Raw genomic sequence first — 27,184 nt, 5'->3', positions numbered from 1 at the left:
TGTTAATTGTCATTATTGTTTGAAAGAAATCTCAGTACTTATAAAATAAACAAATAACTTCATGGTTGGTTTGCTTGTACGATTTTTATTCACTTGTTGTGAAGAATCGCAAACTCACTCGCTTGAAGACTCACTCGTTCGTTTGCGATTTGTCACAACTCGTGAATCAAAATCGTACGCACTCATCGACCATGAAGTAATCTATATATCTTAATATCAGGGGGCATTATGTCTTATAGGGGGCGTTATATCTTGTAGGTGGGGGCGTCATGTCGGGGGCGTTATATCTTGGGGGCGACATGACCATAAATCTTGAATCGAGGTTGTAGGTCAAGGTTGTCGGTGAATTTAACTGGAAATATGGTCAAATACGACTCCTCTGCTCCCTGTGGGCAGTGATGTTCATCTATCTTCACAAGATATTTCTTTTTTTTCACAAAATATTTTTGACTTAAGTGTAGGCGAATCGACTCAGATCATGTAGGTGAAAGAATGGTAGGTGAATCAACTTGTAGGTGAAATGACCGGCTACCAGCTCCTACCAAGACGTTTCTTCACAGAAGACCCAAAGAAGCCGGGGTTTGCTTATTTGCTTTTGGTTTGCTGCACTAGCTGTACAAGAGGAGGAGGAGACGTCTGCATATTAGTGGCCAGTTTCACGAAGTTTAGGTGTCACTTGTCAGCATGTGACTAATACTTTTGATGTTTTGTTGCAGATATAGTCATGAACTGGATGGAAGATGTATTCTTGTACCAATATGTAAAAGTTGCACTGGTGAGTTGTGAAGTTGAGTTTTTATTTTCATGTGTTTTAGCTGCCTGCAGGTGTCAAATTTCACAAAAGTGTGGTTAAGTGCTTCAGGAAATACCATATTTATTTACCTATAAGCTGAACTATTTTTTCAGAAATTTGGACTTGTATCGACCAAAAACATTCCCAACAAAGGGGTTCAGCTTATAGCCAAGTTTGATGGATTTTTTTCTCTCTCAGGTGTTGAGAACTTATGGAAATGTCATGCAAATTCTGTGATCGACTTGTAGCCAAGTCAGCATCAGTAAAGCACAATAAATCATAATATTATAAAGACAAGATGAAATTGTTGGTCAATAAACTTTTATAGATTTGGTGGCTCCTAAAGGAGTCATTTTTTGAAGAGCTTTCAACTGGTAAACAGTTTACTCGCCATAGTCTAGCGCTGCGTGCCACGAGAAGCAAGGAACAGACGAGGTATTAACAGCAAGAGAAACTGTATTTCTGCCATGTGCGATCTCCTCACATACACAATCTATGTCCCGGATTCCGGGACCGAGAGGGGTCTCGGGACTAGTTCCCAACATCTCCCCCCTTATATAAAAAAAAGGAAATGTCTCTTACAAAATACAACAATGGGCCCTATAAATGGCCTAAGAGAATAAGCAACTGTGAGTCAATGTAGACCTCTAGGTCAGTTCATAGTCTTCAAACCTCGAAGGAGGTTTGATGATCCTCGTTCTTGTTCTTGTGTTCCCTAGAATGGGTTCTGTAGGTTTGTCTTGGCTGGCTAGAGTTGCAAGATTCGTGGACCCATTTTTTGAGAGTCTCTCTGTTTCTGCGTGTTGTGTCTGCACTGGGGGATGATTGTTACATGTAACTACAGTTTCTTCTGCTTGTGGTGTTATGGTGACGTTGCCGTTGTCCGGTGGTGGTTCCTGGATCAGTGGCGGAGGGGTGGTCTGTGTTGGTGGAGGAGACTGTTCAACTGTTGGCGTGATATGAACCCGGTTTCTATGGATGTTGCTGTTCGGTGTCTGAATGGTGTATGATCTGGGTCTGTCCTGGGAGAGGATAGTTCCCTGTATCCATGGATGACCCCTCTGTGTAGGTGGAGGTTTCGCATAAACGCTTGAGCCAACAGCAAGGTCGGGATGTACTTTGGTTGGTGAGCTGTCGTAGTAGCGTTTGCTCGCAGCTCGCTTCAAGGTGAGCTCTTGAGTGATGACAGCTAGGTTCACGGGTGAAGGCTTGATGAGGTGGTTTGGTGTTGGCAGTGTTGTCCTTGTACGTCGACAGAGCATACGCTGTGCAGGCGAATATGTGAGTCCCTGGGGCGGCGTGTTCCTGTAATTTAGCAGTGCGGACTGGAGGTCAGTGGATTTCTTCAGTGCTGTTTTGGCCACTTTGACGGCAGCTTCGGCTCTCCCATTGCCTCTAGGGTGATATGGTGAGGAGGTAGTGTGTTTGAATCCATATTGTGTGGCAAAGTCATCATATTCCTTGCTTGCGAATTGTGAGCCATTGTCAGTATGGCACATCTGTGGTATGCCAAACCGCGCAAAGTGGGCCTTGGTCTTGTTTATTACTGTGGCGGAGAGGGTGTCCTGGAGTTCGTCGACTTCTATCCAGTCCGAGAAATGGCAGACAGTAACCAGGTAGTCCTTCTGCTCATGGCTAAAGATATCTTGGCTCACAATTTGCCACGGCTGCGTTGGGATTGGTAACGACTTCATAGGTTCTTTTGTAAGAATTTTACTGTACTGGGCACAGACACTGCAGGTGTCGCACATGTCTGAAATGGCTTTCCTCATGCCTGGCCAGAATAGGACTTCGCGGGCCATGCGAATGTTTGACTCTGCTCCAAAGTGGTTCGCATGTATTTTCCCAAGCATTGTTGAGTACATGGACTGTGGAACTAGGACTTGCTGACCTTTGTAAATGATTCCATTGTGTATGCTTAGTTCCTCTCTGAAGGTCCAGAAAGGGCGGAGGTTGGTGGCCAGGTGTTGTTTGTCGTCGGGCCAGCCAGAGATGATAGTTTGTTGTAGATCAGTCAGGGTTTGATCCCTTTTGGTTTCTGATTTGAGGAGTTCTTCTGTGACATCTGTGAGACGGGGGTTGTGGTCATTCTCGGAGTGTTCAAGTTCAAGGCAGAACACTTCAAACCCTGTTACATTTGCATGCACTGGGGTGGGTAAAGCAGCGCGGGATAGTGTGTCTGCTATATGAAGGCTTGTACCTTTCTTGTAATGTAGGCTAAACTGATATCTCTGAAGTCGCATTAGCATTCGCTGAAGACGTGCGGCTGACTTATGAAGTGGTTTCTTGTAGATGGTTTCTAGGGGTTGGTGGTCAGTGTGCACTGTGATGTCTGACTTGCCAAATAGCCAATGATCAAATTTCCCAAACGTGTTGCAGATGGCAAGACATTCCTTTTCGAGTTGAGAGTAGCGCTGTTCTGTGCTGTTCAGGCTGTTTGAGGTAAAGGCGACTGGTTGGAGTTTACCATCAGCATTTGGTTGGAGGAGCGCTCCCCCCAGGCCTTCTTCGCTGGCGTCTACTTGGAGTACCACAGGTTTCGCTAGATCATAGTATTGGAGGATTGGTGCAGTGGCGATCAATTGCTTTGCATCATTGAATGCTCTTTCTTGAACCTCTGTCCAGGAGAATGGGAGATCTTTCTGTGTTAGGGCAGTGAGGGGTCTAATGACGGTACTCAGATTTGAGCAGTATGGCGATAGGTAGTTGGCCATTCCCAGAAAGCGTAAGAGGGCTGCCTTGTTTCTCGGTTTGGGCATAGTAGTTATCGCAGTGACTTTGTCAGGGTCAGCTTTCATCCCATTTGCTGTGATGATGTTGCCCATAAACTTCACCTCTGGTAACTTGAACTCCAGTTTTGTGGGGTTTAGTTTAATGTTCTTTTGGAGGCAACGTTCCATTAGGGCTACAAAGCGACGATCATGATCTCGCTCAGCTTCAGTGAAATCTGTTCCCTCTCCAAAGACCAAAATGTCGTCAGCTATACAGATTATGCCCTCTAGACCCTCCAGAGCAGAAATAAGTCGCATCTGAAATTCTTCTGGAGCACTTGAGATCCCGAAGGGAAGGCGTTGCCAGCGGTAGCGGCCATAAGAGGTGTGCATTGTGGTCATGCGCGAGGACTCTTCGTCAAGAGGTATGTGGAGGAATCCATCGCGTACATCAACAAGAGAGAAGCATTTTGCATGGGCTAGTTTATGAAGCTGCTTGTTGAGGGTTGGCATTTGGTAAATGGGACGAAGGATGGCTTTATTTACCGTCTGGCTGGGGTCGATGCATATTCGGACTTTTCTGGGAGTTTCTCTGATGACTTCATTTGAGCACCATGGAGTTGGTTCATCAACCTTAGTTATGATGCCAGCGTTCTCGTATTTGTCTAGGGCACTCTTTTCTGCCGCCCGTTTTGCCACTGGGATGCGGTGGATAGGCATTTGAACTGGTGTTACATCGTGTTTGATTTCAAAATGCACAGGGGGCCCAAGGCAGCCGAGACCTTCAAAGTTCTCAGCATATTCCATTAGAATGTGTTCTTTTTGAAGCGCACCTGCGGGGGGTAGTCGCCATTTAGCAGGGATGTTGATCGGTTGAGACGGAGAAGGGAGTGGGTTGCAGGTGCTTGGTCTGTTGTTGTGGAGTTCGATGTGGTTGCATTCCACTTGCTCTTGTGCTTGCATTTCCTGTGCAGTGGGCGGGGTGTCCTGTGCTTCGTTGTAGTGGGCGATCGTTACTGACGGAGATAGAGAGAAGATAGTGTCTGATTCAATTCTGATAAGTCCCAATCTTTCACTGTCGCCCCCTGATAAGAGGGCGGGCTTGTTGGCCATGATGTCATCTGGTAGGATTTGGAAGGTTAGGGTGACATACTGATTTTTCCTTTGGCATAGCAGCTCGACTTGGCCCAAAGGTCTCAGTGGGCGAGTGTTCCCATATGGTTGTAAGAGAAAAGGTGATTTTGACATGTGGATGTCTTGGCCTAGAGTGGTGAGGGTACTATGAGATAGGGTGTTGCACGAGGCTGCTGTGTCAATTTGGAATGTAATTGGCTGGAAGTGTGAGCCGGTAGCTGACAGGGGCAGTTTTACAAAGTATTTCCTCTTCTTCTGTGGTGTTCCTAGAGAGTAACATTGCTCGTGATAATAATCCGCATATACCATGTGGTCGGTTGGTTCGTCTCCACTAAATTGCAAGTGATGCACATCTTCCCGACGTCGACTGCTGCCCCTGTTACTGGGTGTTTGGCTGGGGTTCCGGTTGTTGCGAGTGGAAGGAGGCAATGGGCCTCCCCGTTGTTGTGGTGGTTGGCCGTTTGCCAGGCAGACATTGGCGAAGTGGTCATTGATACCGCATTTCGAGCATGTTTTGCCCCGTGCTGGGCATTGTTTCCATGGGTGAGGTCCCCGTTTGTCTCCACACCAGTGGCATGTTCCAGGCTCTCTTCGTAGTTTCATTTCTTTATGTTTCACCCAGTGGACTCGTTCCTCGGTGGTTGATTTTGAGGAGTCGGTTATCAGCTTGTTTGCGGTGTAGGCAGACTCTAGGGCCTTGGCTTCGGTCACCACATCTGCCATGCTCTTAGGTGTGTTGTCAGGCTTGAGATGTGTTTTTAGCAACTCGGCTCGCGTGGCGTCGTTGTTGAGTCCAAATATAAATTTGTCGCGGTACATTTCGTCACTGAGTGTTCCGTAAGAGCACAGGCTTCTGGCTTGCCTAATTCTTACTTCCCATGCTTGTACCGATTCGGTCAGGGTTTGGTTATGGCCCCAAAACTTAAATCTGTCAGCCAGAATTGAACTGCCGGTCGATCCCGTGTAGTGGATGCGAAGTTTCGCCATCCATATCCAAGGTTTGGCTCTGTCAACAGTCGCGATCTGAGGTTCTATCGTGTATCGTATTACCTGAAGTGCTTCGTCTGGCATGGCCAATCGAAGTGCGGCGATTTCGAGCTGTGGTTTCTTGTAATACTCGGCTGGCTCCGTCTCTGGGTCTTTGTCCAGGTTACGGTAGTCTGCTTGAACGCAATAATCATTGAACCTGACTTCGAAGTTTTTAAAATTTTCGGAAATGTTTCCGGTTAGGTTGAGTTCTGGGCGCTTGAGGTTCGACGCCATGAGTTTGTGTATCCAACGTAACGTTGCGAGAAGAGGTTTCGTGATCGAAGTTTTCGCTGGGGCGGTTCTAAAAAAAGGTTGATCCCACTTCTGACACCAAGTCTAGCGCTGCGTGCCACGAGAAGCAAGGAACAGACGAGGTATTAACAGCAAGAGAAACTGTATTTCTACCATGTGCGATCTCCTCACATACACAATCTATGTCCCGGATTCCAGGACCGAGAGGGGTCTCGGGACTAGTTCCCAACACCATTGCTCTCGCTTTCACTCTCGGTCTCTAACTCGTTGTCTTCTTCATTGTTGTCGATTTCCTGCGCCTCTTCAGTGCACAGCTCATCGTCCTCAGTTCCATCCAAAGATTTGGAGATTCCACAGTTCTTGAAGGACTTAGCAACCATCTCCATGGGGATCTCTCGCCATGCTTCATGCACCCATCGAAGTACAAGATTTCTCGATGGCGCCTTCTTTCCAGCCAGAGTATAGTCGAATGGGCCGCTGATCGTCCACGCCAAGTACTTTCTTCGGACATTATCTTTGAACGGCTTGTTCAAGCACTTGTCCAGTGGCTACAAAACAGGGGTCAGGCCTCCAGGGATAACTGCCAGTGTTTCAGCCAGAAAATTTTACTTGAGGGCCAGAGTGGCCCCTGAAGATCTCTTTTAGGGGCCATTTTTTTAGGAAAGGAGCCAATAGACTGAAAGCTACAGAAGGAAAAAGTGCATCAGGGTACTAAGGAAAATAAAGCAGTTTATTAGGATCTATGATAAAATTTAATAGTAAGTGCTTTTTGAAGGGTTTCTACTCAATAAAGTTTCTTTTGAATCAGATACTAGTATGAAGGATCCGTGCATTACAAGAGAACAATCCTTAGGCCTACATGACGTAGTCAATGACCAAGGGTTTGCAATGTATTATAGGGCGATTTCAAACTCGGTCAGCCATTTCGAAGTTTTCCGATATGAGAGAATCAATACAGTAAAGCAAAAGGACGGATTGACTTCTTTTCTTATGTTGAATGTTGAGACACAAAGATCTTTCAATATGATTTTCTAGAAGGACATAATGTGTGACAAAATAACCGTTATTGATCATCAACACAGAGAAATGTAGTCGCCATTATGCCGTACTATGGCGACTAAATCAGAATTTTTGTCCCCAAGGATGAAATGCTTGTTGCATTGGCAACGGTATCGATTACAATTTTCAGTCCTGGGATGGCTTTTAAAATATTATGCTTGTGTTAAGCCTGCAGCCTTGTAAAAGGAAAGGGCCAAATTGGCCCTTTTTTCATTTTTCTGGGGGCCATCTCTGATTGTAATGCGGGATTCCTGCAATGGCGTGCTCTGGCGAAAACACTGAACTGCTACATCAATTTTCCGCCGGTTGAGATTTGCTTTCACTTCATCGGTCAAGTGAGCTTGGAATGAATCCCACACTAACAGTGACTGTTCATTACGAGGGGTCCACGGCAAACACTGGCGAATCCACTCCTTCACACCTGCCTCATCCATCCACCCTTTCTTGTGGAAAGAAACACGGAGGGACTCTGGAACGACAAGATCTTTCGGACTACAGACACCTTTAAAGATGACCTTGGGTGGAAGTTTTGTTTGGCAAGTGTGACAGTGAAGCTCTGCTTTTCTGCTCCACAGGTTTTTACTGGAACCATTCAGCTGCTAGTGAACTCCAGTGAATGCGTTGATGGAAGTTCAAAGTGCATTGGTGTCTCATCCATGTTGTAGATCCTGGATAAAGGATACCCAGCTCGTTGCCTGGCTGCTATGATGAAGTGGTGGAACTGCACAATTTTCTCCTCCATGTCTTCTGGCAGTCGCTGGGCTAGCGTTGTCTTTGCAGGGAAGCTCACTGAGTGTGGTCGTTTCCAGTTCTGATACCAGCCAAGGGAAGCCTTGAATGCAGGATCAGTTGAAAATTCTTTTGCTTTCAGGCGCAGCATCAATCCACTCACAGCAAAACCTATTTAAGTAAATAAAAAACCATGTAAATGAATAAAATTCAAGCGATTCGAAAGTTTGTTTACTTTGAGCTGACAAGCATTGTTAATTTGTTATGACGAAGTGCAAATCTGACCAATAGGAAGTGTCAATTCCCACGCATTGAAAAACAAACTCGTGTGCGTTTATGATCGTGAACGTGTCTGCAGCTTATCAATTCTTCATTCAGCACTCCTTTTTAAACAATTTCAATACAGATCAGTGTCAAACATTTACTCACCTTGATCTCTTTGCTCAGTGAACCACTCCAATATCTGCTGGTCTACCTCAAGATACTTTGGGGTAAAGCGACCCATAGTTGTGCGTTTTGCCAACATCTTCAGCTCACTGTTAAAGAGTTTGGCCTGATCTCTGTGCCAGCAATGGACCGTAGACTCACTAAGTCCATACTAGCGAGCAATCTCAGTTGTTTTTGACTGCTTCCACTTCAGCAACAACTTTAAGCTTGAAAGCCATATTGTAAGATGAATGGCGTGCCTTTGGCATTATGAACGGCGAGCGATTGATGATTGACTTCGGTAAGCAGATGTTTGCAATGATAAAAATCAGTCTGGTGGCTTTCATTTAAGTATATTTTGCTTTGTAGTGTGTAGGATCAATTAGTATTCAAATAGCACAATGTTTTGCACCAATTGGCTAATCGTTTACAACTAATAAAACGCTTTTCATTGTTCCTGAAAGGTGTGATTTTATTCTACACAATAGCTTTCAACATGTTTCCTGAGAGGGAAGGTTTCTTGAAATGATTGCTCAAGTAACTTTTTGTTAAGAAACCTTGGTCTTGGCTTATAGCTGATATTTTTCCAATTTTTTTTCGGAAAGCTTTCGTCCACTATCATGTCTCACAGGTTTATGGTCTCGGCTTATAGCCAAGCTCGGCTTATAGGTAAATAAATATGGTAGTGCAAACATGAAAAATTTGCATACAAGACTAAAATCTAATACAACAGACTTAATCAAACAAGTTTGATTGACCTTCACCCAAGCCAGCCAAAATTGTTGCAGTGTTGTTCAGGTCCCAATTGGAGTTGGACAATGCCTTATGAATCTTTTCATCCTTTTCATTACGAAACATTTCCTTTAGCCTCTCCATATCTTGCTGGATGCAAAAATGCAGATTAGAATATTTATTAAGGCAATGTTATAACTACTAATTAACAATACTAATAACAACACTATGTGCAACTTACATGTACATCTTTTGCTGATTCTGTCAATGCTACAGGTTGTCTGTATATAGTACAAAGAATCGAGTCATGATAAAATTGCAGTGGCACCAAACTGAAAATTATATCTGTGACTTAGGGCCCGTATACATGGAAAGAGGGTGCCTCGGGGGGATAGGGGCACCCTACCTAGTAGAGTTGAAGATACTGCGGTTCTACATGCAAGCTAGGGGCACCCTCCCCTCTAGGGCCAAAAGCTAATTTGAAGGGGTGGTCGCTAAGTTTAGTAAACAGACAAAATGGCAGATCGCAGACAAATTTCGGTGGCAAACGCAATTCTTGTCACTCTCTCATCTTTGGCTGCTACTTTTCAGTTGTGTGGATTGATTTTAACATATTTAATTCTTCAAAAACGTCGTATTCTATGCATTTTCGCACTGCAGCATACAAAGAAGCAAGGTTGTTTCAAAATCAATTCCTTTGAAGTCACAATTTGTCTTGTAATCGTTTATGTACTTCAGAAGATCTTCCACTTTATCGTCCGTCCATGCAAACTTCTTAACCTTCTTGCTTACTGCCTGCTTTTGCATTTTTTTACATTTCTTGGTCGAAGCTTCATTTGAACACGTGCTAGTCTTCGCCGCTTCTTCTTCTTCACAGGCGAACGCTTGCTCTCCATCTTTGTCTTTGCCGCTTTCCAGTTGGTCGTTGAATTCTAACTGCTCCTTTTGATCTTCCTCCTCATATTCTAAGCTTTTCTGCAGCTGATAGCGGGGAAATAATTCACCTTTAGAAATGTTGTTCGTAGCCATGTTGAATTCTTACTGAAATTTCGTGCCTTTTACTTGGTGGTCAGCGGCCTTATCATAACAAGACATAGCCCTTGCCCCCCGAGCCAGCCCTACCGTTTCGTTCTACATGGGCTTATGTCAACACAAGTCAACCCTAGCCCCTAGGGGCACCCTACCTTCAAGGTAGGGTAACCCTACCCCCTAGGGGCACCCTATCTTGCATGTAGAACGAACCGCATAAAACAAAAGAGAAGGGAAACCCTACTACATAGGGTGCCCCTATCCCCCCGAGGCACCCTCCTCCATGTAAACGGCCCCTTACAGCCAATGATCATGACAAAATATGAACTTGCAAACAAATCTGTTACTTGGAAAACATTTACTATAGAACTTGCATACGATTCACTACTTGCAGTAAGAACTGTAAACTGAAACAAAATTTGTTAATATGTGTTACATTATTTTGTGTACACTTATATCCAATCAGAAGCCAAGTGAGAGCTGTTCTCAGCTTTTGATTAGATAATGACTGCACTCAAACAAATAAACAAATATGAATGAATTAAAAGTGGTCACACTTTTTCAGTTTTGAGGTATCTTGCTGTAATATTAACTTTGTCTTTTTTGGGAATAGCAATGACATGGAAATGGAGAATCATCTCAAATGTAACTGAAATATAGAACAGGCCTCACCCTGGGGTGTTTTACTGACTGAAATTAATGGGTTAAACAAGTGCGAAATTATTTACTAAATGAGAAGCTGTTTACAGATCTGATAATTCCATACCTGCAGTTATCCAGGGGTACTGATCCCTGAACCTAAAGTAAACAGATGGTTATAACTTAGCCCATTGTATGTAAAACCTAACTGTAATTTATGTGTTGTATCATTTAACTTTATCAGTTATCAGTAAATGCATAGTATAGTGCAGAGCACTCATACGATACAATACAATATAAATTTTATTAGCACTCCCCATGGGGGCTTTTCAGTACTAACACTACTAAATAAGTTACATTAAAATTAAAATGAAATAAATCAACGTACCAAGGAATTATAAAAATGATATGAAATAAGGGAGAATTATATGACAATATTGTATTATGAAAATAAAAATTCATGTAAGAGTTTACCTTGTAATCTTTGTTTAAAAATATTCAGAGATTTGCTTAGCTTAAGATTTCTTTCTAAACTATTCCATAATGACACTGTTCAATAGTAGAAAGTCCTTTATCCTGTAGAGGTCTTAAAAATAGGAATGTTTAAAAGTTTCGAATTTGGAGTCTCACGGCCACTTATCTCTGCTCGCTTTAAAGAGAGGGACGGAAGGTAAGTGGGAGCTTGTCCAGTCATGCATTTAAAAGCAGGCACAGCATCAGGATAATACAGTTGTGATTTAACTGGCAGCCAGCATAACTCTTTTAGGACTGGGGTCACGTGATTGAACTTTCTGGTATTACTAATTATTCGGGCAGCGAAGTTCTGCACTGCTTGAAGTGTGAGGAGGTTGGTAGTTGCTGCATTTGACCAGACTGATGAACAATAAAACAATTTGCTGAAAACTAAGGCGTTGATTATAATGATTAGAGTGTTTTTATCAAACACATGCTCAACACGACTAATTTGGGCTAGGCTAGACTCGCAGGACGAAACAATTTTAAGGATGTGATCAGAAAACGTGAGGTTCAGGTCAAATGTAATGTCGAGGTCTTTGACATTTTTTGTGGGTAAGAGTTCCTTCCCCATTAACAAAAGACGGATGTCAGGGAGTTTGGAGAGAAGCTGACGACTTCCATATATCATAAGCTTTGTCTTATCTGGATTCAGGAGGAGATGATTGTCAAAACACCAGTTACGAATTCAAGTAGTGCCACAGGAGAGGCGAGACTTTGTGGTAGCTTCACTTCTTACTTTGCAAACATGGTAAGCTAACTAATGACTCCCAAACATAGAAAATACAAAGGCCATTCTCTTGTGAACTGGTTTTATATATGAGGACAGAACCCAATTCATTAAAGGGGCTATGTCACGGTCGCGCATGTGCACGTGGTCACGAAAAAGTTTGAAAGTTTTAGCCTCAAACTTTCAAAGTCGTCGGCGAGGACATATTCGTAACTTTATCGAAAAATATCTCTGTCATCCTTGAGTGGTCTATTCTTTTGATAGCGGTTATAAGTCAATTGACTGTTGTAGAGTATTTACATGTAGATTTTGGCTCGTGTTCGATGTTTTGTGAGTGAATTTCCGTGGATGTTGTGATGCAGTGTGATGTCCTCTTGAGGCGGTCGGCGATCTGCAAGTGGTCGGAAGAGGATTCACACTTCAGTTTCTGAGGGAGTAACGTTTTGGTAAAAAGGCCATTGAAGGATTTTGCTAGACTGCTGCTTTTATTCTTCGTCAGTATCTGCGATGATTTATGGTGAATATCGGAGTGATTCAGCGTTTGCTGGCCACCTTCTTTCCCTAGAACGACGAAGGCAAGTACCTTTTGTTTATCTTTCACGTGCAGTTTGCCACTTTGTTTGTACCGTTTATCTGGTCATTTTACATGTTTCCTATTCTTTTGCCTCTCACATAAAGGAAGCTAAGTCAGTAGAGGAAAATACAAGATGAGAGAAGATACTGAAAGATAGCTCTTCCGTAAAATGATGGCGCCATGTTGAAGGTGAGCTGATATGTACAACTGTAAACAAGTTGCCACACGCAACTTTGACTTTAATTAGAGGAGCAATAACTATGTGTAGTCGTTTCATTTAATTCATTTCGCCATTTTCTTCATATATGTTTCCTTCGAAGTCAATACAACCTGTTTACTTATTTTAATGTACTCTAACTGGGCATATAAACTAGATGTTTCTACAAGTGAAATTTCCCCTTTCAAAACAAAATAATTTGTCACTTACATTTAGTATGCCTCGCTATTCTGTATGTTTTACAAGTGTGTTAATTAGTGCATCATCAGGACTATTATTACTATAAACTCTTGGCTCTGTTGTTGTAAGGGTGGATGATCAGCCGTAATCATAAAGGCCCAGTCAAATAACTGATGTTTTTTCAGTCATCCTGCCCTCCACATTTTACATTTATTATCCAAATATACAAAATTCCCTTTGTGCTCTGCATCCTTTTCAGTAATGCTCAAAATTTAATTTGGCGTGACTTTGCATTTATTTTGATAGTTTTTTTTTATATATTTGTTACTGTTTTATTTGTTGCATTCAAAAATTGACTATATTATGCGGCTGAGCCAATAGAGTATATGTATGCATGTATGGTTAGTGCAGCGTCCCTGGAGTGAGGGGTTTGGGTTCGAGCCCTGGCTGGGGACATGGTGTTGTGTTCTTGGGCAAGACGCTTTACTCTCACAGTGCCTCTCTCCCAGGAGTATAAATGGGCACCGGTGAATTGTTGGGGAAACCTAACAAATTGCAGGGGGGTGGGGTAGGGGGGTGACCTGCGATGGACTGGCATCCCATCCAGGGGGATTAGAAATACTCCTAGCCTCTTCATGCTACAGAAACCAGGATAAGCTCTGGCAGCTATGAGCCATCAGCTCCAAGGCTTCACTTATGCATATATGTACTGATTGTATGATTAATATGTGTTGTGTTCAATGTCTTTGTTGCAGAGAGGATACTGATGTTACAGCGAGTTCTACCAATGTTGATATTACAGGAATATCAGCATCTTATTGAACATATAAGGAAGTCCTGTTTACAAGATATGGCCTCTTTTAGAGCATCTCCATGGGAACAGTTGTCTTTCAATACTGTCAAATTATTTTTCTAATGCAGTGTAGATGCTTAAAATCCAAATTGTCCTCAAACATACAAAGTGTTTATTTTTTACAATGTGTACCAATATTCTTTCATTTCAATGACATGATCAAACCAATTTTTACTTCTCTCCCACTCTAAAATAAATTACATCTCCACTAAAGTACATGTATATAGTCAATAAAATTTATTGATTACTATTTGGTGACTGTGCTGACCATGACTAGTTATTGAATACAGTATGTCCCAGGGTGTTTGATGAAAGCAAAGTCTTTTGGAACTACTGGATATTATGAAACATTGCTAGCAAAAATGGAAAAATTGCTTAGGTCAGGTACTAAAACCAGAAACAAAATAACCAAACTAGGGCTGCAAATAATTTTTTTCTCTTGAAAGGACATATGTCCTACTAAAACACCATCTTGGTCAGACAAAACAAATTGTGGTCGGGCATCACCGAAAAAGTAAGATTTACTCACAGTAGATCTTTATTCACCCTTACTGTAAAGTAATTTACGATAAAAAAATTGTCAAGACATCATTTCCACCCACATTTGGGATTTCCTTGGACATGAGCAAATTTTGGTCGGCCAATGATTGATGACCGACTGTTATTTGTAGCCCTGCAAACAAAATGTAACAACAAGATAGCACTCAGGTTAGCTGTATAAAACCCTGGTTATCCTGAATAACACTCAGGTTACAGTTGGCTGTTGACAGTTGTGAGGAGTTTCATTTCAGTGGTTTTGTTTTGGGTTTTGGTACTGCCATCAGTTGTAGGGAAATATTTTTAAAATTGCACAAGCCTGCCTAGAGATGTAACTTGAAAATCTGGCTCATTAAAAATCCCAGTGTACTCTTCTAGTCTATACCTTGTTTTATTGATCTTTTTTTCTGTCTATACCTTGAATTTATTGATCTTTTTTCTGTATTGATTTTTTTTCCAGTAATAAACTTTGGCCTTGTTATAAAAGGAACAAATTCATAGACTAGCTGTTGGTGAATTTTCACCTCAGAACCATGTATTGAGCATGCATTTTATTTCGGTATAATGAACCAACACCCATCCTGAATGTGCAATGATAAAGATGAAAACAAGGTGTGGAGGTGATTTACATTAACAAAACAAATGCCTCTTCCAATATTACTATAAAATAATGCTTTCTTTGTAGGCTTTTCTTCAGGGGGAAAGAACTTGTTACTTGCATTTGTTTTGGTTTAATCAGCCCTGAATCTCAAATAAACTCCAGTGTGAGGGATATTGCCAATGGATAACTGTTACTACACAGGAAAGGCACACCTGGTTTCCTTTCCCCAGATAACCGTATCTATGGAGAACATTTTGCCAATAATCGGCGTTCATGAAGACATGCATGCTATTGTCATTGCAGTCTATTTCTTGTAGCATAATTTGGTACATGCCACACTTGCACCATGGTATTGCCGAGTTACTAGAAGGAGGTGCAGGGTTAGGCATTCCATCCACACTTGTCATCTGTCCTTCTGTGGATGTACCAGGGGTGGGTTGAGAAATGTTGCTTTCACTGATGGTCTCATCTAAATTGTCAATTCTTCTAGGCAGGCTTCTCGCACACAGCTTGCACACATTGCTTCATCAAGCATTTGAATGAATTCCTAAAAGAACATTATGGAGGTAATCACCAATAAAGTACAGTACTGTAAAGTATTTTTAGCTGGCCTGACAAAATTAAGTGTTGTAATTGATTTATTTTAGGTAGAGCCACCAACTGTGTCAAAGATTCAAGTTTGACAGCTTGCTAGCAAGTACAGAGTTTTTGCCAATTCAAGTGGGCCTAGAAATAAAAAAAATCAAGTGTAGGAACAAAACAAATCTTGCCTTACTAAACTTTATGCATTTGCATTGGTGTTCAAGCTTTGATTTTTGTGGTCTTTTCCATATTTAGGCATATTTTTGTTCTTGGAATAATAACAAATAAAAACATATTTCTATACAAGCAGACCCTTACATCTCTATTTTATTTTATCCTCTCCTGCTCTTCACGTGGCCTGTTGTCAGTCTGGTATGGCTGTGTTTTTCAGCCACAAATGAAGCTGTACTTGCACCAGCCTTGATATGAAAAAAAGAGTCATGTCAAAGCTGTTGTACTTTGTATATGAAAAATCAAACTCTCCTAGAAACCTTCTCAGCTCAAGGAAAAGACAATTCAAACTGCAAAAACTCGAAACTGCTCTATGTTTGGTGAAATGTTTGGCCTGAATGAAAAAGACATGCTGTACACATGAACATGTGTACATATGAAGACTTGAACACAAACAGAACCAAAAATAGCCAGAAATCTAGTCGTTCTATTCGCGTGCACCCTTCAATACCTACTTACAAACTATGTTACATCAAAGCTAAGTGCATAAATAAGGAATCTCACTGTGTTTTCGACACGGATTTGCTGTCGAACCACACATGCACTCACTACCACATCTTGCAAGGGCAGCCACGATTTGCATTTGTTTTCTGTTTCGTGGAACAAGCGCTTTCGAACGAACAGGAGATGTGATTTTCCTAAGAGGATAACAACAGAAGAAAGAGAAAATGGACGTTGCGTTGGAGCATATTCCCAGAAACTACGAAACAGTTCACACATTTAAATCTGTCACGTAATTGAGTCCAAGGAAACTCACCACCGTAGCCTTTCTTGCCTCTTCTGCGTCCATAATTTTGCCTCTGCGATAAAATAAGTAGATCGACGAGAAGAAATCCACACACGCGACAAAAAGACGTAATAATTTTAACCAAGAACGGCTAAATTCGCGCAAAATTTAACAACTCCGATAAATTCAAGATGGCGGATGCATTTGAATCTCAATGAGAACGGAGCCAAATTTTGCACATGCGCGGGTCGTGACGTAGCCCCTTTAACAGGAAAGGGGTGGCATGGTTAATCCCCTTGAAAAACAAAATAGTGACTCAGGGTTGTCATTAAGGGCCATAACCTGTAACACCTGTTTACGGCTAAGTATGTATGCTTGATTTTCCTTCGATGCTACAGATGACTCCAAACTTGATGAAAACCCTAAGCGACAATGATGGGCCAAATTATGATCCGCACCACTCAATCCTGTCAGGGGGCTTCTATCTGTGTTGAAGTCAGTTTCTTCAACACACAAATGTCAAGCACTTACTGCTTTCTGAACCCTCTCTTCAAAACTGAAACTGGTAGTTTGACAGGCAGCATCCATAGTGAAAGGTTCAGTAACAGCTTGTTAAGTAAATGTTGCCATTTGGGTGCCTGAAACAGCTGTCTACTTGTTCTTTCACCTTGTTTCCTTCCCTAACCAGTTCTTCACTACACTTTCCACATCAGGCATGCTAGAACTGTCAGGCCATTAATTGCAACCTGCATTAGAATATTAAGCAGTTCAGACTTGACCTCGGCCTGCTCTTGATAAGCTTCATAGTGCAGCACCTCTTTCTGGCCATGCAATACTTAAAGGGATCACAACGGCAATCACAGCTAACTTAAGAACTTCTAAATAACCTCGAAAACAACTCTTATTGAGCAGTTTGTTGATGAATCACTCAGTGGAGGTTATCTGACCTGCTTTTCCTTTTTTAATTTTAGGAGTTGTGTCTTCCAACACATATTTGATCATAAGCTTCAAGGTTATCCACTGTGTGTTAGCTTTTTTCCTATATTCCTGAAGTCTTTGTCCTTACAGTCATAAGTAGTTGACACATCTGCTCTGCAATTTGACAGCTCCCTTATTAAAGTGTCTCCCAGAATGTAGAAAGTATCCACAAGAAGTTGACAATTCTGGCCTGGAGTGTGACAGCTCCCTACTTTGTACTCCTTAGGATGCATTTGTCGATGAAAATGTACCATATAACATGCTATAATTAGGTTTAGTGTATAGAATATGGTAATTAAAGTAGTTAAACAAGTCTTTTTATCATAATTATTTTTTTTTTGAAATTTCCACGGCTCCATAGAAGAGCACAATAATGTATTAGCAACATCATCAGCACTTAGACATTTTTTTTTTTGTTTTATTATGTGCATAACTGGATGTTATTGCTCCATGGCACTATTCCCAAGAGGAAACTGTACCTATGATTCTCAAGCCTTCCTCCCGTGGTAACCAGCAATGAAGGTAAAGATCCTTGTGCTGATCTGGTTGTCTACTTTGAAGGGTCTATTGATCAGGTTGCCTCTGAAAGTACAGTCACACTGCAATTGTACCTCGGCTCATGCAGAACTCCCCTTGTGCCTAAGCATCAAGTTGAACCACCCACAGCTGTTAGTCCTCAGTTCTTTGACAAAGAGAATTTGTTGAATGATGATGTAGGTAGTGGTGGAGAAAAAGTCAGTAAAGAATGTCATGCAACCAGTAAGCTGAAGGGCTGTTGAGGAGTTCTTGAGAGCTTACGAGTCGAAGGATGTTTTTTAACTCAGTGAAGTGGGGGATCAGTTTATGCAAATTGGGGTTGGTCAATCAGATCAGTATTTTGCATCATTAGGTTGTGCACATTTTAAGGTGTTCTGCTTTTTCAGTTTGCAGTATTTTCAACAAGTAACATCAAACATCATTGGATGGAGGGTACAGAAACTCTGAATCATTTTGTGTACAATATTTGTTGGAGCAAAATCTATGCAACTTTATCATTTGAAATCTTTTATTTATGATGATTTCCTGAGAATATTTGATTTTGTAGTAACCACTCAATAATCATATTAACTGTTTGTAACAAGAACTCTGAGCAGTAAACTTTGAACTTTGATGATTAATGCCATAGCTTTGAACAGAAGTTGTCTTGTATTCATTGCCATCTTTGGTGCAACTGTATATTCTGAGATTCACAGACAGAAACTTGTTTGAGCTCAAAAGCAGCAATTGTTTTAATATTACTCCATTCTGTGTCCTTCAGTAGGTTTCCAGCAAATTCAAATGTTTAGATTTGCAAAGAGTAATTCTTCTTCTCCTGGCGATAGGTAAACTCTTTGTTTTATTAGCTACAGTATTTGTCTACTCACTGTTGTCAAAAATGACAATCAAACCTAAGCAAAATAGCAATCATTTCCTATGATGAATAAAGACAAGTATGAAGTATAGCTAAAGCGTGTGAAGAAATATACCATAATTACCAGTGCTCTATGTTGCACTATTTTGGTTTCTCAATTTACATTCTTACAGTTACACTGGCCTGCGAATTGTTCTGTAAAAGGGCCAGAACAGATGATTTCAGGGTGTCAACATCTTGAGCCAGCTGGCTTGTGTCCTTGTTAGTACCTCCAGTTGAAGTTGATTGGACATTGCTTTCTGATTGTGCTTTGGGAACAGCTTTTTTGAGGAGGCAGTGTTGCGCCTGAAGAAAGGGAAAAAATTTCCAATGACCTCAGCCATCATAGCCTGAATGGCCTGCAGTTATACGAACTCTTCTTCGACTAAGGCTTTAACAGAGTAGCCAGCCAGACTATTAGTCTGGCACCACCCTTTGGTTTCCTCATCCGTAACTGAAAACTGAGTAACTGAAAAATCGAGCAAGCTAGTGGTACATGTGAGGTGAAACCGAGACTGATTGAATTTCAAGGCTGCAGGTTATAACATTGAGCAATGAAAAGAAGTGCATCACTAGACTGTCAGTTATACCCAAATAAATCTAGTTGTTTTTATCTCACATGTAGATCATAGTGTCATCAGCATATAGGTAAACTTTCACACTTGACGGTATATCGCTAGTGAATAGAGAGAAAAGAGTAGAACTGAGCACTGATCCCCGAGGTATACTGACAATCAATAGCCTCCTCCATGTTTCTGTAAGAGAACAAGCAGAAGAAGTAGAATAGTCCAATCTATAAGCCCATTACTTATCCGAAGCTAATCCATGATCCTCAAAGGTGTGATGCACTGGGGAATCGTTCACCTCCGATTCTAAATTTTACTGGGAATGCTGAGCAGCGTGATTGGTCTGTAATTTTCTATCTGTCTCAATGTCTTTCTTAAAGATCGGTGTGATCCTTGCTGTCTTCTAAGTGGAATAGAGAGATTCACTTTCAATGTTAGTATTAAAAAGATTTGTATACTGTTGTTTATAAATATCCAATTAAGCTAAAAATAGCTTTTAATGCTCTTAAGCATAAAAAACGTAAGCTTACGTGATAAACATAATCAAGTTAAATTGCAAAAAGGCACTTGCATACCAAGTTTGCACATTCCATATTCATGTCATTCATTTTTTTCAGCAAACCACCAAGTGGTACCACTAAGTCATTACTTGTAGTCACATGAGAAAACTCATGGTAGGTAGCCACCTGGCCACCTTAGAACAGTTGGTCTGTTCAATAATAATTGCAAAATTACACAGTTAAACTCAAGTCAGCCCTCAGGGCACATGCTTCTTTCTTACAAAACTCAAAACATACGATCAACATTTGACCCACTGTGAATGCTATGAAAGCAAAATTGACAGGTTGTAACAGAACAGGAAAATGAATGAAGGTAAAAGAAGACACTTCTTTGAATCAGAGTTATCGGGACAAGAAGTGGCTGAAGTAACAAAGCCACAATGTCTAGAAAAACAAAGATGCCTACCCATGTTTGGTACCAAACAAAAGCTCTTGAATCATTTTGCAAAGATGGCTTCTCGGCATTCAGCTTCCAACCTCACAGGGTCTTCTGGGAAGGACTAAAAAACGTCATCATGATGCTTTGATTAATAATTTTTACCCAGTCTTCCACTAAAGGAAGCTAAGGAGACCAGGATAGGCTCTGGCCTGGTGGTCCACTTGGCTCGTATGCAGACTTTACCTTTACCTTCCACTAAAGGACATTCTCCAATGGCAACCAGCCACGCACATGGTGAGCAATTTTTAATGAAGTTGTGCCAAATGTGAGTGTAGGTGGTTGAGTGCCCCCTCCTGTTCACATACATAACTGAAGTGGTTTTGTCCATCTCCAGAAGAATATGGTACTGAGGATGTTGGCCCAGGCCATGAGGTGGTAACTGAAATCCCTCTACCAGGAATGACGTCAAGGCAAGAATCGCTGCTTTGAGTTCCAGGAAGTTTATGTGCTGTGAATGAATAAAGTACAAGACACATGCTGAAAAAACTTTAATTTGATGCTTAGTTAAGAAGAGGCATTATTTTTCCCATTTTTTGTACTTTATTCAGCACTACAAACAACTTTATTTCACCAGATACCATAGTGTGAAAAGCACAAACATTGCACACCAAAGGGTTTGAGATCACTGCAACACTGCAAATTGGGATTTTATTCAACACATCATTGCTTAACCCATTGACTCCTGGAGCTTTTTGCAAAAAATGCATTTTTTGGACATTTTGGAATTTTCAAGCTGGATATTGTCCAAATTAGCTCCAATCTACTCAAAAAGGCATTTGCAACATGACAGCATGCCTTTCTTTCCGCCTGCATCGCATTTTACGACATTTTTGCTCGGGCACGTGCAGAAATCCAAATTTTGGATGAGAAAGTGACCTACGTCTTTAGGCTGTTCGATTTTTTTAATTGTTTTTTTTTGCTTCCCTTTTTCTCCTTTTCTTTTCTTTTTGCTGCAGTGATTGACCTTCTACTGGGCTTGCTTCCAGTTCAAAAACTTCTGAGAAAGCAATTTTCACCATGGAGTAGTCACGTGTAGTTGCAGGAAATTTTGCTCTGAGTTTTTCACTCAACTTTTTAAGCATTTTTGTGGATATTTCAGGTTCCATTGATCCAATCACTCTGATCTGAGTATCATTGGAAAGATCTTTTCCTCTTGCAGAAGTTGAGCATAGATGATCCCAATTTTGGTCAAAGGTGATGATGTCAGAAGTGGAAGAAAGGCCAAGGCTTGTCACGGCCGGTTACGGGTGGCACGGGAATCAATGGATTTGAAAAAAAATAGGTCCACAATGCAAACTTGGGTGGGATTTCAGATAAATAAAAGTTGATACGCTTTGGATAAATGAGAGAAATTGTAGCTTTATGGTGAATATTTATAGATTTTGTCGTGTTGCAGTGATGAATGTTGAGTAAAGACACTAGAGGCCTAGTTATAAGATCCCAAGCTGCAGACGAAAAAACGGTTACAGGAGAAACATGTTTGGACTTTAGTTTCCAGGAAATTCGCTCCCTCAGAGTTCCGTTACACGGAACTTTTTACCATGGTAAATGATCCTTTTACCATGGGAAATTGTTGGGATTTTCAGCTGATTGAAGGAATTTCAATGTGACATCATTTAAATATGTAATTGCCAAAAGTTCTGTCTGAGAACTGGAACTTTGTATGGTTGCTGTATGATTGATTGATTGTTCCTTATTCATCCGAGAATTTCACGCATATACAGAAAGCGCATGTTTACCCACCTTATGATTAATGGCGCGTCAAGAATAAGTACGGCAGCGAGTGTCTGAAAAACACTAAGACCTAAGGCCAAACACTTTGCTCTCATGGGCAAATAAATAAATAGATAAATAAATAAATAAATAAATAAATATAGCTGGCATTGACAAAGTGTGGGAAATCCCACACAAAAACAAAATAAACTTATATTTTGGCTGGTAGGCAATTTTAAAGCTCCCATTTGATTTGCCTTCGTGAAAATCTTCTCACTTGCCCAAAGGGAAATTCGCTTTGGTTTGTAATATTTTGTACTGCAACCCTCCAAGTTGCCACCATTTTAGCTGCCATGGTGACTAGAATTTTGGAGCCGGCGACTAACTTGAAACGGAAGTCACCAGCCTGGCGACTAAAACTCGTGAGGTTGAGTGGATTATCATCCACACTGAAAAAAAGTGCTCTGAGCATTATGAATTGTAAAATAAATTTTTCTGCAATTTTAATCTACTGAAATTGAGACTAAAAGAAAATGAAACAAAGAACCCATCACAGGGTTGTAGTTAGAAATTGGAATAGGTGGAAGAATATGTTTAACAGCCGGAATGAAGCGAGTGGCCAACGGCCACAAGCTTCTAGGGGAGTCCGGGGGCATGTGTCCCCGGAAAATTTTGGACATGTCATAGCCCGGAGATGCGATCTTGATGAGTTCTGATGAGGCATTTATAGAGAAAAATTAGTACTTTAAGCAACTAAAACTCTAGGAATTTAAAGGTCTCAGGAAGGGCACCCTCTACTGATTTAATAAGTAAATAACAGAACTTTTGTTTTGAAAGTGCCTATGAAAGTTGAAGTAAATTCTGATTTTTGTATCAAAAAGCATTGATGCCTGTGTTGAACTCTCAACCTCCTGGGTTAATTCTGAAAGGTTGCTTCTACTCAGTCAGACCTACATACATGTAGCATCACCCTTTGTTAATGGGCCCCTCATTTAAAATCACAGGAGTGAAAATTCAGTTTACAAAAATGTTGACATAATCGTGAGAGCAGGTAATTACTTAAAAGTTTAAATACTTGCTTCAGTTCGACTTGCTAATACTCAGCCTCATCCTCACTCTCAAGACCCAAGTCGCTGTCTGAATCACCCACAAGGTCAAGGCTGAAAGCGTCCGTGGCTACATGAAGTTCTTGAAGCTCTTCAGCTTCTGTACCTGTTGTCAGCTCCTCATTGCCAGTACATTGAACTTCCTGGTCCACCATAGTTACTGCTTGCACTTGTTCACTGACACTTGCACCCTGGGACTGGTTTTGACCTGACATATGTGTGGGCAATTTCCTTCTCTTCTTTATACTAAGCCAGGTCTTGACTGAACTTTGTATGACTTCTTCTGCTTTGGGGGACTGAACTGGAGGGCCATTCAACGTACTTACTTACTTACTTAATCCTCTTCGTTCCTAAGTGGAACATAGGTCCTCAACTAGCGCGCGCCACCTAACCCTATTTTGTGCAGTGCCTTTTGCCTCATTCCACGTAACATGCTTCGCTGCCAACTCTGCCAATCTCGTGCGCCTCCAGCTGTTTTGGGGTGCCATTCAACGTAATCTGCATTAAAGCATTGAGGAGATCACTGTTAAGCCTGCTCCTGAATCTTGTCTTCAGTCTCTTTAAGGCACTAGCAACTCTGTCTTCATTTGAAGGAGTCTCTGCAAAGTCCATTCTAATGGAGTGTTCTGCAAGACTGAAGGATCTGGCATCTCAGACTTCCATTTCAACATGTCAAACTTAAACTTGTTCCATTCAGACAACAGCTCATCAGTTTCCTGCTCTCTGCATTTACTGTCTTGATAATAGTGATTTGCAAGCACTTTCATAGAAGCAATCCCATAGTCCTTAAATTCAGGACTGTCTCTGTTTGGCAACTCCATGGGATTGAATACATGAAAACATGAAAAAACGTTCAGGCAGTCACCAAAACGTTGTTCAATGTTCTGCTTCAATGTACTGATGTATTTCTCATTCAGTGCCAAAATAACCCTCTTATCCTGGTCACTGAGGGTTATACCAACGCGGCCAAGTCTCCCACCCTCATTCAAATCCCACTCTAGATCATCCAAGAACTGGTGTGAATCCTTCTGTGATGTGAGCTGAGTCTGAGTGTAGTCAAGGGCTGGTTTGACTCGTCCAAAGTTAAGAGCGCTTGATTGAAATGTTTTGCTTAGTTCAGTTAATATTGGCAAAACTCTAGTGAACATGTAAACTGCCCCAATAAACTTTGGAGACTTGGCTTTCTCGTAAAGACCTAAGGCCAAAGGATCCTTCTCAAGAAACTGGAACGTTTGAAGCAATACCTCAAAGTTTTTGTGAACACTGATTACAGACTGGTGTAATGATAACCAGCGAGTGCAGCACGCTTTCTGTATCTTTGTTACCAGTACTTTCTTCCCTTGGTCAGGCAAATTGAGCTTTGACAATTGCATTTGAATCAAAACGAAAACATTGGTCCTCTTTGGGGAATACTGAAAGAATTTCCAAATACTTGTTAGGGTGGTTTCAACATCTTTGATGTAATTGATCTGATCTCCACTGTCTCCACATGCCAGAGCTAATTTGTGGCATATACAGTGAAAATTGACAATAAACTTGTTGAGGCCTTTCAGTCGGGCAGCTACACCATTTGTCTTTCCCATCATAACACTTGCCCCGTCACTAACAAATGACTTGAGATTCTCTACGAACAATTCACATTTCTCTAAGACTTCCACAAGTTTCTTTGTCACAGCTTCAGCTGTTACTCCTTGGAGGTCACGCGAAGGTTCGATTCCGAGAAATTCAGTTTTTGCTGTACCCTTACAATGATCAAAGTACTTAACAAATACAATCAGTTGCTCAACAACGGAAATATTGCAAGCCTCGTCTGCCCTTCCTTACACGTGCAGATAAAAGTTCCCTGATGGTTTGGCCTATCGTCAAAAACATCTCACGAATACTTTGACGGCTCCTGTATTCAAAGAACTTCAGTTCCTTTAGGCCAAGGTATTCTATTAAGTCAATAAGGGGTAATAGTTTCTTATTTGATATTTCTTGCTTGGCTAGCCAGTAAATAGCTGTAGAAGTTTTCTCTATAACTGTCTCACTTGTTTCACGTTTTGCTGTCAGCTGCTCATGAAAACATGAAATTCGCTGAAGCAACTCAGCCTTTACCGCATTTTTGTGTTGCTCAGTCGTTGAGTGATCTGTAATTGCCACCTTACACAGTCTCACAGAGGGCTGATCGTTCCAAACTTTAGATTTGTTTCTGGTGTTGATAGTATCATGCTTGTGACATAATAAACAGTACATACCTGATTTCTCCTGGTAGCAAAGCCACCAGAGACCTGTCCCTGCATCGTAACAAAGACTTGGTTCAGCCAACCAAGAGTGATTGAATGTATTTTTGCTGCTGGAATTGACCGAGGAGCATTTCCCATGACATAGGAAATAGTTAAGTAATTTGAGCTCCTGAGACAAAACATCGTTGAAAGCAGTGCTTATTTCTTCACGTCCTTTCTCCAAGGAGATGGGATCTTCTTCTGTAGAAGATAGATTCGAAGTTGAAGTCGATGCTGCTGCAGTAATTATTTCACCTCTCAGCTTCTCTGACAACGAAGTTGTTTCGCTATCACAATCTTTGGCAAGCAAACTGTCTTGATCGTCGGTGTTCATGGCTTGTAGCGTATCATCGGTGTTCACATCTTGTCGCGTTGAAAAAAAACTGTTTAAAGTCGTCTTCTTGGTCAATTTAATCTTTTTTGGTGCAGACATCTCCAACTTTGCCCGAAGCAACGATGTTTTTACAGCGCACGTGGGACCAAAAAATTCTGGTGCTGTCAAACCGCGCTCAAGTCATGTGCAATGGTTACATAACATAACTAGTATGTAAACAAGTACGTGTATTTATACAAAGCGAAAATCGAAAGCTGTCGAAATATTCTAAATGCTTGTCTTTCTAAACAGTCTGACAATGGCAAAAAAAATCGGCATTTGCAGAAGAAGCATATTCTTAATTTGTAAATGGGTTGTTTATTTCATTTCAGGAAAAGCAGAAAGCTTTAGTTTTGTTCCAGTATAATTTATTAGATTTCTACAATGTGGATCAAGTTTTATCCTTGTTAAATAATTTTAATGAAAACATCGTGAATGAAACAAAAGGTCTCCATTAATTTGTCCATTGCATTTGAAAGTTTTGTTTTTATGTACCTCACACTAAAACAATGTGAAATTACAAGTAATTAAATGAATTTTGGTGAGCCCAAAAGAAAGTGTAAGCAAAAGCGAAACAAATTAGCGAACATCACGCAAGACACTGGTGCGGCCTTTATTTATATCAGGTGTTTGCCGTGTCTTTATTGTTTAGTCTCTTTTCTGAATCAACGTTTGAGACATTTCTACAGCCAATCTTAGAAAGTGTAGTAGACGGTGAAATTGCGAGAAGTCAAGTTCGCACTTGTCAGTCGTTTGATCGCATTTAGCGGTACAAATTTAATCTCATTTACTCAGCTGTAGGCCAAAACTAATGGCCCTTTTATGACTAAGAAATAAAGCCAAGAGAACATAGAATACAAATAAAACACACAAAACAAATCAGTAATTTCATTCAACACAATATGATTGTTTAACCAAACAAATTTTCTATTTTTAGCTGTTGTGTATCGTCTCTACGATTCATCAGCCGCAATTTTTTAGGAATAGCCGGCGATTTTTTCCAGCTGCCAGCTTTTATCTACATCCCTGCATCATGCAGAATAACGAATTTGCAGTGCTTCGTATGTGACGAATTTCATTCCACTTGACTGAACTTTACCTTTAAGATTGAGACAATGCACATGTACAGTTTCTGCATATTTGATACATTGCTGTTGTGTTTGGTTTTATACCATGAAGTTGAAAAATGCTCGCAAAAAATTGCACAGCTCTTTTCTCAGCATTTTCCTGCTGAACACGGCTATTTTTAACTGTGGAGAGAAATTTAATTGGGGCAGATTTTGAACTGAACTGCAAATGTACATCACACAATCAGCAAAACAATGCTATAATTTGTGATTTTAAAGATTTTCATCTCAACTCTTTATTACCCATGAGCCTAAAACTTATTCTTTGTTTGAAAATCATTATCAAAAACTTAGTCAGAGAACCCGCATACCTGGGTTAGTGCCCATGGGGCAAGTCAGCAGAGAAAGTTA

General features: G+C 41.0%; 4 protein-coding genes across 6 annotated transcripts in view; 2 read left to right on the top strand and 2 right to left on the bottom strand.

The window, feature by feature from the left end:
• LOC149115354 (uncharacterized) overlaps window positions 1-238 on the top strand; it is a 2,312-nt gene extending 2,074 nt beyond the window's left edge. Inside the window, exon 1 of the mRNA XM_089284869.1 lies at window positions 1-238. This exon is cut by the window's left edge and continues 2,074 nt beyond it. The gene's annotated coding sequence lies outside the window, so the exon portion shown is untranslated.
• Window positions 1-27,184, top strand: part of LOC110047516 (meiosis-specific protein MEI4-like) — a 114,271-nt gene that overhangs the window by 4,722 nt on the left and 82,365 nt on the right. For 2 of the 3 annotated variants that reach the window (XM_089284871.1, XM_020753270.2), the window contains exon 2: window positions 717-775. In XM_089284871.1, coding sequence (XP_089140997.1) covers window positions 725-775 — 51 coding nt within the window. In that variant the 5' untranslated portion in view covers window positions 717-724. Of the gene's footprint in view, window positions 1-716; window positions 776-11,701; window positions 12,352-12,454; window positions 12,540-13,502; window positions 13,851-27,184 lie in introns of those variants that run through there. The other variant, XR_016206030.1, reaches the window with a different exon arrangement.
• On the bottom strand, window positions 1,441-6,089 carry LOC149115353 (uncharacterized). Its single transcript, XM_089283899.1, has one exon. It carries the CDS (start codon window positions 5,899-5,901, stop codon window positions 1,441-1,443), a length of 4,461 nt encoding a protein of 1,486 aa, XP_089140025.1. The 5' UTR covers window positions 5,902-6,089.
• On the bottom strand, window positions 13,815-16,520 carry LOC149115352 (uncharacterized). Its single transcript, XM_089284874.1, has 3 exons — window positions 16,056-16,520; window positions 15,639-15,739; window positions 13,815-15,285 (listed from the first exon to the last, which is right to left on the bottom strand). The coding sequence occupies exons 1-2, from the start codon at window positions 16,269-16,271 to the stop codon at window positions 15,653-15,655; spliced, it is 303 nt and encodes a 100-aa protein (XP_089141000.1). The 5' UTR covers window positions 16,272-16,520; the 3' UTR covers window positions 13,815-15,285; window positions 15,639-15,652.

This window comes from Orbicella faveolata, unplaced genomic scaffold (genome assembly GCF_042242905.1).
Source record: "Orbicella faveolata isolate gen_17 unplaced genomic scaffold, um_ofav_v1 contig_13, whole genome shotgun sequence".
Taxonomy (NCBI): Eukaryota; Metazoa; Cnidaria; class Anthozoa; order Scleractinia; family Merulinidae; genus Orbicella; species Orbicella faveolata.
Note: the sequence above shows the minus strand (reverse complement) of the source record. Positions and strands in the feature narration are given on the sequence as shown.